Source organism: Symphalangus syndactylus, chromosome 17 (assembly GCF_028878055.3).
Source record: "Symphalangus syndactylus isolate Jambi chromosome 17, NHGRI_mSymSyn1-v2.1_pri, whole genome shotgun sequence".
NCBI lineage: Eukaryota > Metazoa > Chordata > Mammalia > Primates > Hylobatidae > Symphalangus > Symphalangus syndactylus.
The window spans coordinates 86,684,803-86,697,077 of record NC_072439.2 but is presented as its reverse complement, the minus strand read 5'-3'; the positions used below and the strand labels follow the sequence as shown (position 1 = coordinate 86,697,077).

Here is a 12,275-nt window from a genome sequence, read left to right as displayed (position 1 = left end):
GTACTTTTCCTAGGTGGCTTCATGAGTCACTTTGCAGTACACTAAGAAAAAAGCCTTTACACCAAGCTGGCTCTTACTGAGACTTAAAGCTAAAGACAATTTTGAGTTAAGGGAAGACTAATGACCATTTATGGTGATATGGTTTGGCTGTGTCCCCACCCAAATCTTATCTTGAATTACCACGTGTGGTGGGAGGGACCCAGTGGGAGGTAACTGAATCATGAGGGCAGGTCTTTCCTGTGTTGTTCTCGTGACAGTGAATAAGTTTCACAAGAGCGGATGGTATTATAAGGGGGAGTTTCCCTGCACAAGCTCTCTTCTCTTATCTGCTGCCATGTGAGACATGCCTTTCACCTTCCACCATGATAGTGAGGCCTCCCCAGCCACATGGAACTGTAAGTCCAATAAACCTCTTTCTTTTGTAAACTGCCCCGTCTTAGGTATGTCTTTATCAGCAGCATAAAAACAGACTAATACAATGGTTAGTGACAACTATCTGTTTCAGAATGTTTAAAATAATACTCATTTAATTTTATTTTACAATTTTCTATATTCATGTTGACCATTTTCATGTGGTATAGCTTTGTATTAAATTATTTTTCCAGAAAGTTTCTCACACTTTCATTTTGAAAAAAGATATTTGTTTCATTGCCAATGAATTAAAATAAACTAAATTTGAATTAGATGCATTTCTACATTCTGAAATGTGTGTGTGTGTACACAAATTAAGGTCAAGAGAATTTTTTTTTTTTTTTTTTAGAGACAAGGTCTTGCTCTGTCACCTGGAGAGTGCAGTGGCACAATCATAGCTCACTGCAGCCTCCAACTCCTGGGCTCAATTGATCATCCTGAGTAGTTACAATTATAGGCACATGCCACCATGCCCAGCTAATTTTTTTTATTTTTTGTAGAGACAGAGTCTTGCTATGTTGCCTGGGCTGATCTCGAACTCCTGGCCTCTGGCAATCCTCCTGTCTCAGTCTTCCAAAGTGCTGGCATTACAGGTATGAGCTATCATGCCTGGCGAGAGAAAAACTAAAAGAAATACACACATATACACCTCAGTGTACCTAACTGCCAGTAAATAGATGGTAATTTTTTTTTAAGTATAGGTACAAAAGAAAAAAAATTAGCATTTTTTTACCTTAGGACAGACTTAGATGCAACAAGTAGCTTACTTACTTGTTCATAGTTAAAGGTATCTAACATTCCCAAGATAAGTCCCTGGATTTCTCCAAGTTTTCCTTTTCCATAAACTGGATCCTAATTGGAAAAAATTATAATTCTGTTACAATTCTGTATTTTAAAATTACTTCAAAATGTAAGTTATCTGAAAAAGCTAAATGCTTTTAAGTATTTTTCTACAGTCACAAAATATTTATTCTTCCATGAACTTTCCACTGGAAATGTACCATAGTCTTCCTCTGACCATCTCAAATATTTTTGAAAAACAAAATTTAAATTATCCAAGCCCCTTGCTTAACAATCCTTACAAGTCTAATTAAACTTTACTTCTATTTTGTTTCTGCAAGAAGCTTCCTCTCCTTCAGAGAACACAGCAACTCTCCCTCTTTGAGCTCATATATATGTTACATTAAAACCAGTGTACTCATGAATACCCAGAATCTGTCCAACAACTCCTCCTGTGATCCCATTTAGCCACCTCCTGCCCCTAACCAACTCAATTGCATCAGTTTTGAAGACAGACAGGTTCTGAGAAAACAGCTCTCAGTTTTTTGAAGTTTTTTTCAATAAGGTCACTACTGATAAACAAAAGATACCTAGACACCCAGTGTTCTCTCCACTGCATTTCATATGAGGTATGCCAAGTAACTTGTTTATTACGTACATTTTGGAAACACTGAAGTGTGCCAAAACAAAAAACAAAAAACAAAAAACCACACCAAAACTGAAATCCAACCAGAGATAAACACTATTGATATTTTGATGTATATTTCTCTAGTCTTATTTCTGGGAGAGGTGAGAAGAGGGAGGGAAAGAGGGATATATTTTTTAGTGTACAAAATTTGAGTATTTTACAAAATATTTTTATATCTTTTTTTAATTTAATGGTATACTGTGAGCACTTTTCCACACCAGCAAATATTTCTTTTTTTTTCTCTGCCCTTATGACACATTACAAGTATTTCTTAATAGGTACAGAATATAAATCATGTGAAAATATCATGTTTTATTCATTTTCTGCTTTGAACACTTCACTTTTCCCCTTTCCCAAACTCCAGCCACTATTATCAAATGCTAGTGGCTACAAATCTCAATTGGAATCTCTGATTCTTTCTTTAGAGATATCTAGACAGAAAACTATAGACTCAAAGGGCATTTTCATGGCTATCAATATATATTGCCAAATTGCTCTACCTATTTTAGGATTTTTATCCCCATCAGCATATGTATGTGCTCACTTCACTGACCTTTGGCTAGACTAATAATTAAAATTTTAAAACTGCGAACAAATGAGTCAAGTCTATTACTTTTCTCTAATATCAAGTTATATATTATATAAATGACTCTTTCCCATGCCAAATAGGAGAATCCAACTACACAGTTATGATACAAGTAGTTGCTACTTTAAGTGAGTAGCATATGCCAAGTACAGTACTAAGCACTTTATGTTTAACATATTACTAAATTCCTTTAACAGGTTTTATGAGTAAAGAAACTGAGGCTTAGAGAGGTTACAAAAACTTCTGTAAGTCACAAAACTATCAAGCAGATAAGATAGGATTTGAATCTATGTACTTCAGAAATCATGCTTTTAATAAACACACTATACTGGTCTCCCAAGTATGGATACAAAAACTAATAAATTAAGTAATAAATTAAGTAATAAATTACTTTTTGCATGAAAATATGGGTTTCTAACATAGGTAACTAAATGATAAACTAATGATTGCTGGAAAACACGAGAAACATGTCTGGCTATTTCTTAGGGAGTAAGGGTTATTAAACTCTTGGTACTGTTAAGAGTCACTGTGAGTTCAGAAGGAAAAAAGGCTATGGAAGCAGGAAAAACCTGTATAAGAATTGTCGCCGGGCGCGGTGGCTCACGCTTGTAATCCCAGCACTTTGGGAGGCCGAGGCGGGCAGATCACGAGGTCAGGAGATCGAGACCACGGTGAAACCCCGTCTCTACTAAAAATACAAAAAATTAGCCGGGCGTGGTGGCGGGCGCCTGTAGTCCCAGCTACTCGGAGAGGCTGAGGCAGGAGAATGGCGTGAACCCGGGAGGCAGAGCTTGCAGTGAGCCAAGATTGCGCCACTGCACTCCAGCCTGGGCGACAGAGCGAGACTCCGTCTCAAAAAAAAAAAAAAAAAAAAAAGAATTGTCTCAGGATTTCCTTATTTTTCTCTTCTGGGTTCTAGTGATGGCTCTTGCAGAATAGGTTGTGCAGTTTCTAACTAAGATTGGTTTTCAGTGCTTTGAGTCTGTCTAGAGCAGCATGAGATTGTCTGCCAGAGGTTTCTCTGGCCTCTTCAACTGCTAGGGTTATGCTGAAGAAATCCAAGGCACAAAATAACTATGTATTTGTGTAGTAATTATCAAATTAACAAGTTTGGGCTTGAACACATCACTTAAGCTTAACAGAAAAAATTTCTATTTCACAGCTAGAGATTGTATCACTAAGCTAAAGATATCTGTCAGATATGTGGAAATCATTTACAAAAGGCAAGATACAGATATTTCAGACTAGTCCTTCAGAGAAAAACAACTCAAAGCCATATACCCACTGGACATTTTTTTCTTTTTATTTTCTTTGCATAAAAATAGACCCTTGTTAAATGCTTAATTATACTTTTGGTCAAGTTCTTAATAAGTACACATTTGTCAAATATCAACAGATAGTACAATATCTTATCAGAAAAATCTATTATAATATTTACTATAATATGTGGATCCAATAAGACAACAGAGCTCTGGCATGTGTTTTCGACAAGGGTTGTTTGGAGAACAAAGAGGTCTTAAAAGGTTAAATTCTGGGAAAAGGAAATCTTTATAGGTCATTTCTATATTTATATCAGTACATCTCACTGTAATATACATAATTTAAAAGCAAAATCAAGAAAACGACCTCATGCTGGGACAACATATAAATTATGGAATGCAAAAGGGAGCTCAAAGCTTCTAGCACAGCATGCTCCAACCCACTAGCTCTTCAAATTATTTTCCAAAGATGTCAGCTAGATTCTTCAGCAATGAATAAATGCTGAGGTTTCTCTTAGGTTGTTTGTTTGAAAACTATGAAGGAAGAGCATACGTGGGTACCCAGGTAAATTTGTTTTTCAAGACACACACTAGAAAAGATGTGATGACCACTTTTTTTTCCTATTGCTTTCTGGTACCTATTGTATCATGTATGTGGGTGTTTAAAATAAAAATCTTTATTAATTGAGCACTGCTTTAAAATATGAATGGTGCCCTGAACAGGAGAGTCTATAAATAATTTGTTTGCCTTTCCTCAGTAAGAAAGTAATAAACAGCTTCTCAGAAGCTAAAAGTTACTTCAGCCATAGAGCGAAGATAGAATGTATATAACGAAAACATGGTCCTTTAAAATGTTCTTTTATTACCTAATATTCATGGGAAAAAAAAAAAGCAAAAACGGTGTAATTTGGGTCCCAGACATCAGTCTGAATAAACACGTGAAGATCAAGAAGATCTGTGAGAACCTCTTATCATGTGACCACTTCTTTTGGAAAAACTAATTTTTTCAGTTGTATCTGAGCAAGTGTGCATCTAAGTAACTGTTGCTCCCTACTTTTTTCAGTGGGGATCTGATAAAGTGAGGTGGGTAAGAGAGACACCTTGATTAGTGTTAGATACAGAAGAAAAGCCCTAAAACTTGAAGTTAGCAGACCTGGATTAATTCTAGTGGTTCCCATTTCAAAACTGAATAAACTAAGACAAATTATTTGATCTTTCTGAGTGGCACTTTTCTCATGAGATATATGAGGTATTGCTACATCCCCAGCTTAATTTGCACAGTTAGAGATCAGAGAAGATAATGAACACTAAAGTGATTTGTAAACTGGTGAGAACTAGAGAAGGACATTAGGTGAGGGGGTCAACAAATATTTAATGGGCATATACTATGTTTTAGGCACTGCACTCGCTGTCGTAGATAACATAGTGAACAAGGGAGACATGATCTCTGCTTTTATAAAACTCACAGCCTAGGGGGTAAGCTAATATGAAGGTAGGGCTCAAAAAGAGTTTATATTTACAGGTGTGATTGGGCCTGCAGTGAGGGTGGAAAGGCAAGGGAGAAAAAACTTAACTCCTAAAATATTCTAGGAGATAGAGTAGAGAGGATTTAACATGGATTAAATACTGGGACTGCTGAGGAAAATAATGAGGAATTCTACCACACAGTTAAGGAAGAAATTATACAAACTGTCTACAATCTATTCCAGAAAACAGAAGCAGAGGGAGCACTTTTTTTTTTCTTTTTTTTGTAGACAGTCTCGGTCTGTCGCCCAGGCTGGAGTGCAGTGGCGCGATCTCGGCTCACTGCAAGCTCCGCCTCCTAGGTTCACACCATTCTCCTGCCTCAGTCTCCTGAGTAGCTGGGACTACAGGTGCCTGGCACCATGCCTGGCTAATTTTTTTGTATTTTTAGTAGAGACAGGTTTTCACCGTGTTAGCCAGGATGGTCTTGATCTCCTGACCTTGTGATCCGCCCGCCTCAGCCTCTCAAAGTGCTGGGATTATAGGCATAAGCCACCACGCCCTGGCCGAGGGAACACTTCTTAACTCATTCTTTGAGGCCAGCATCACCCTAATACCAAAACCAGACACAGATATTACAAGAAAGGAAACTACATCAACAGAGATGCAAAAATCCTCAACAAAATATTAGCAAATTGAATCCAGTAATGTATAAAAAGAATTATACATAACAACCAAGTGGGATTTATCCCAGGTATGCAAGGCTGGTACAACATTTAAAAATCAATTAATGGGCTGGGTGTGATGGTTCATGCCTGTAATCCCAGCACTTAGGGAGGCAGAGGCGGGAGGATGGCTTGAGCCCAGGGTGAGACCTGCTTGGGCAACACAGCAAGACCCCATTCTCCACAAAAAAGGAAACAAAAAAAAGGCAAGAAAAATCAATTACTGTAATCTATCACATCAACAGGCTAAATAAGAAAAATCATACGATCATATTAGTAGATGCAGAAAATGCACTTGATAAAATCCAACGCCCACTCATGATAGACAAACTATGAGCAAACAAGGAAGGGAGGGACACTTCCTAAACTTGATAAACAGTATCTATAAGAACCTTGCAGCTAACATCATACTTAATGGTGAGAAACTAGATGCCTTTCTTCTAAGACAGAAAATAAGGCAAAGATATCCCCTCTTGCCACTCCTATTCAACGTTGTACTGGAAGTTCTAGCTACAGCAGTAAGACAAGAAAAGGAAATAAAAGATATACAGATTCAGAAGGAAGAAATAAAACTGTCTTTGTTTGCAGATGACATGATTGTCTAAAAAACCCTGAAACAATTAAGTGATTATAGCAAAGTTACAGGATACGAGGTTATTATACAAAGTCAATTGGTTTCCAATATGCCAACAACCAACAGTTAGAATTTAAAATTAAAAAGATACTATTCACATTAGTACCTAAGAGAAATATTTAGATATGTCTAATAAAATATATACAGTTTGTATGAAGAAAACTATAACTAATGAGGGAAAGCAAAGAAGATCTAAATACATGGAGAAATATTTCTGTTCATGAACAGAAACATTTGATATTGTTATAATGTTAGTTCTTCACTTGATCTACAAGTTCAAAATTCCAGCAAGTTACTTTGTAGATATCAACAAACTGTTTCTGAAGTTTAAAGCAGAGAGGCAAAAGACAAGGAACGGCCAACACAATAATGAAGAAGAGCAAAGTTGGATGATTGTCACTCCCTGACTTTAAGACCTATTATAAAACTAATCAAGACAGTGTTGGTATTGGTGAAGGAAGAGAAAATAGATCAATGTAAAAGAACAGAAAACCCAGAAATAGACCCATATGAATATGGTCAACTAAGCAAAGGCAATTCAATGGAGAAAGGGACAGTCCTTTCAACAAGTAGTGTTGGAACTAGTTCCAACGGTATATATTCACATGCAGAAAAATGAACCAACACCGACCATATATTTTCCCCTAAAATTAACACAAAATGGATCATAGCTCTAAATGTAAAATGCAAAAATACAAAACCTTTAGGAAAAAACAAAGGAGAAAAATCTGGGTAACCTCGAGTTTGGTGATGAGTTTTTATATACAACATCAAAAGCATATTCCATGGAAGAAAAAGTCAATAAACTGGACTTCATTAAAAGCAAACACTTCTGCTGTGTGAAAGACACTGTTAAGAGAATGAAAAGACCAGCCACAGAGTGGGAGAAAATATTTGCAAAAACACACATGTGATAAAGAACCTTATCCAAAATATACAAAGAATCCTTAAAACCCGACAACAAGAAAACAAACACTTCAAAAAGCACATAAAAGCTCAATATCACATGTTGTAAGAGACCTACAAATTAAAACAATGATGAGACTACTACATGTCTACTACGTCTACTAGAATGTCTAAAATCCAAAACACTGACAATACCACATGCTGCTAAGATATGGAGCAATAGGAACTCTCATTCAGTGCTGGCAGAAATGTAAAATGGTATAGACATTTTGGAGGAGAGTTGGCAGTTTCTTACAAAAGTAAGCATAGTCTTATATAATCCAGCAATCACATTCCTAGGTATTTACCCAAATGAGTAAAACTTAAGTCCACACAAAAACCTTGCATATGAATGTTCATAGCTGTTTTACTGAAAATTTTCAGAACTGGAAGGCAACCAAGATGTTCTTTGATAGGTATATGGATAGACAAAACTGTGGAACATCCATACAATGGAATATACAGAGATAAAAAGAAATGAACTATCAAGCCCCCAAAAGAAATGGAAGAACTTTAAGTGCATATTGCTAAGTGAAAAAAGCCAATATGAAAAGACTATGCACTCTATGATTCCAACTATATGACATTCTGGAAGAGGTAAAACTATAGGGACAGTTAAAAAAAAAAATCAGTGCAGGCACGGTGACTCGCACCTGTAATCCCAGCAGTTTGGGAGGCAGAGGTGGGCAGATCACTTGAGGCCAGGAGTTCAAGACCAGCCTGGTCAACATGGCAAGACCCCATCTCTACTAAAAATACAAAAATTAGCCGGGCACGGTGGTGTATGCCTGTAATCCCAGCCATTTGGGAGGCTGAGGCATGAGAATCTCTTGAACCTGGGAGGTGGAGGTTGCAGTAAGCAGAGATCACGCCAACGTACTCCAGCCTGGGTGACAGAGTGAGACTCTGTCTCAAATAAAAGAAAAAAAATTAGTGGCTACCAGGGGATTAGCATAGTCGGAGGAGGATGAATAGGTGGAGCACAGGGGCCTTTTAGAGCAGTGTATGATATGGTAATGGTGGATATAGGACATTATGCATTTGTCAAAACCCATACAACTGTACAACACAAAGGGTGATTCCTAATGTAAACTATGGACTTTAGTTAATAATTATAATGTATCCATATTAATTCACCAATTGTAACAAATATACCACACTAATACAAAAATGTTAACAGTAGGCAAAACTGAGTGTGGGAGGGAGAAGGGGTAAAAGGGAATTCTCTGTATTTTCTGTTTAATTTCTCTGTAAATCTAATACTGCTCTAGTAATTAATATAAATACTAAACCTCAGTGAAAGGCCTGGTTGTGTAACTGAGGCTTGCTGACTGATGCAGCTCCATGGAGAGTGACAGGACAGCTAGCTAGCCTTTTTCTTGAGGAAAACCTAAAGCATCAAATCTGTTTAGGGTTTATTCCTCTGAGATCATTCAGTGTCTCAAGAAAATGAACCTCTGTCTCCTTCGTGAGACGTGAGTACGTCTGATGGCTGCTGGAAGGGGGAAGAGGAGCACGGGGAATCCTATCAGCAGACTTTCCCCAAATCCTCATTTTCAGCCCTGTGTTTTACTCCCCTCCACTGGTGTCTGAGTCATTCCTCTGCTAAAAATCTTGATGACACCTGATTTTAGAATAAAATCCAAACTCCTTATCATGAATTACAAAGCAATTAAAGACACAGTCCCTGCCTATCTCTCAAATTTCAGCTCTGTAATTTTTCTTTATTCTTATCCTATGTTCTGAGCACACTTAAAAAACTTGTAACTTTCCAAATGTACCATGCTTTCACCTCAAAGTCTTTGTGTATATAGAATAATCCTACCTCCTTTCTTTCCTTGATTTCCTTAGACTCTTTTAAGAATCAGCTCAGACATCTCCTCTTCCAGGAAATCTTTCCAAATTTCCTAGTTAGTTTCAGGTATACACTTTAATTGGTACTCCTTTGGTCATATATAGTCATAAATACAACTCAATCTAACTTACTCAAAAAAGTTAATTATTGTAAAGATACTAGGGTATTTCACAGATCCAAGAAGAGGAATGCTGCTAAGTCTTAAGAGTCACAATGAGAGACTCATGCGCATCAGCTTTTTCTCCCCACATCGTCTCCTCTCCTGGTCTCTATGTCTTGAATCCTCTTCATGCATTGTATCCATTTGTGTGTCTCTTCTTAGTGTCTACTACATTCGTCTCCTTCTCTCTACAGATTATGCTTTTTCACTCTTCCAGTCCATATAATGGAAAAACAGGAACTGTCCGCTCCTGAAATTTGTACCTGATGTAATCCAGAGACCTAACGAGAGACTTATAGGTCTTTTCCAAGTTCAGTTCCAAAATGTCCTGGAAAGCACATTGATTGGCCCTGTTTAGGCCATTTGCTCACCCTGAGTCAATCAGCTGGACCCAGGAGGCAGGGTCACACTTTCCCACAGCTCCTCCTGCTCTTATGCGGATTAAGTATAGAAATGTAGGCATGGAAATTATCCTATATGGATTCAGAGCAGATAACCCTAAAGGTGGCCACTATTACTTGAACGGAGCCCTATGAATAGTTGTACCAGAACATTTTTTGTCTCTTAAATAAGAGCTCTTATGGGTTCAGAACTATGCCTTTCATCTAAACAACATAACATACAATTAATATATTTAATTAATAATGAACTCAAAAGACCAGGGACATAAACAAATAAAAAAAAGCTCACATGACATAATAAAAAGGAACATGAATTAGGAAGTGAGAGACTTAGGGGGTGGTCCAGGTTCTGCTGCTAATGATAGGCTAAGAACTCAACTTCTCTATACTTTAGTTTCTTCTTTTTTCAGCAGAAATGTTTATAGTAGCCCTGCCTACCTCAAGAGATTGTTGTGAGCTTCAAATGAAATCTGTGAAAGCACCTTGAAAAATAAAAATCTCTGTACAAATATAAGGTAGCATAATTACAGTAATCACAAACATGCAAATGAGGAATTTAAGAAATAGCATACCTTCCTGATTAGTGGGAGTTAACAACCATTGAAAATAGAAAATGATAAGAAAAAATTATAATGAATGCCAGTATAACTCAAAATAAAGTGAAGATTTTCAAATATCAAGAGACTTCTAGATTCCAAAGTCTTGAAATATAAAAAATTTTAAAAATCATGTTTTTGCCAAGAGAAAAACATGTTTTTGTTATAATTTACATATCATGATGTGTGGTTAAAGCTCAACATAAAGCAAAATGTATAACACAGAGAGAACCCATTTGACTTTATGATTTCATTTCTTCTAACTTACTTGGAAAAGTATTCCTGCCCTTATGGAGATATTACTTTATATATGATTAGAAACCTCATAAGTAATGTGCTTTAAAATGGATATGTGAAGCAGTCTATATAAAAGAATTATTCAATACATGATAATTGCTAAGATCAAATGAAATAATACATGTAAAAATGTGTTCTGGCCGGGCGCCGTGGCTCATGCCTGTAATCCGAGCACTTTGGGAGGCTGAGGCGGGCGGATCACCTGAGGTCAGGAGTTTGATGGAGAAACCCGGTCTCTACTAAAAATACAAAATTAGCCAGGCGTGGTGGCACATGCCTCTAATCCCAGCTACTCGGGAGGCTGAGGCAAGGGAATCACCTGAACCCGGGAGGCGGAGGTTGTGATGAGCCAAGATCACACCATTGCACTCCAGCCTGGGCAACAAGAGTGAAACTGTCTCAAGAAAAAAAAAAAGTATTCTAAATGATAGTATACCATGTAATGACAAAGACTACAGGATGTAGTCATCTTTATCAGAAAAGCCCCAGAGGCTTAATATTAGATGGGAAGTAGAGCTTGGTGCGTCTTTTTTTTTTTTTTTTAGATGGAGTCTTGCTCTGTCGCACAGGCTGGAGTGCAGTGGCTCGATCTTGGCTCACTGCAAACTCCGCCTACCGGGTTCACACCATTCTCCTGCCTCAGCCTCCCAAGTAGCTGGGATTACAGGCGCCTGCCACCATGCCTGGCTATTTTTTTGTATTTTTAGTAGAGATGGGGTTTCATCATGTTATCCAGGATGGTCTCAATCTCCTGACCTTGTGAACCGCCTGCCTCGGCTTCCCAAAGTGCTGGGATTACAGGCGTGAGACACCACGCCCGGCCAAGCTTGGTGAGTCTTAAAAGAGCTGATAGGAACATTCTTCACTGAATAAAAATCATTTGAAAATTATAAGGACTAATGGCATCATATTACAGTTTGCTTTGTATGTGTGTGTGTGGGGGGGGGCGGGGTGCATGCACATGTGTGCCTATACTGAATAAAGTGAGGACAGACAAAATGGATTCTAAGTATAATTCCTGTTGTTTCCCCAAGAATGCTCACAGGTTTTTTTCTAAAAATATATCTTGGAGTATTTTGAGTGTTCTCTTTTGATGAAGCTGAGAAGGTTCAGGCTTTTTTGTTGAAAGAAACAAACCAAAATGATGCTTCCTACAAAAGCTTTGGACACAAAGCCAGCTAGAATTTACAGTCAAGGATGAGTATTCAAGACAAAAATAATTTTAGGATGAGTTAGAAGCCTAAATAACAACCAATGCTTAGGAAATTCCTGTATTAATTTTTAGATTATCTTTTTGGTCTAAAAATTATAATCAGCTGATAACTCCCTCCCAGTTAGCAAACCAATAGGAAACTTGTATATCTGAATCCCAAGGCAACATGGTGTATCTGAAGGCTGCATGCCCTAACTGAAGGTCACGCAAAGTCACACCAATAAACTAACAGAAAAGATTCAAGAATGAGGGTCGGAAGTT

At 37.5% G+C, this 12,275-nt stretch overlaps 1 protein-coding gene across 6 annotated transcripts in view; it reads right to left on the bottom strand.

Moving 5' to 3' along the window:
• VPS8 (VPS8 subunit of CORVET complex) overlaps nt 1-12,275 on the bottom strand; it is a 237,310-nt gene that overhangs the window by 53,123 nt on the left and 171,912 nt on the right. For all 6 annotated transcript variants that reach the window (XM_063621917.1, XM_063621919.1, XM_063621915.1 and 3 more), the window contains one exon: nt 1,183-1,263. In XM_063621917.1, the coding sequence (XP_063477987.1) occupies nt 1,183-1,263 (81 nt within the window). The remainder of the gene's footprint in view (nt 1-1,182; nt 1,264-12,275) is intronic.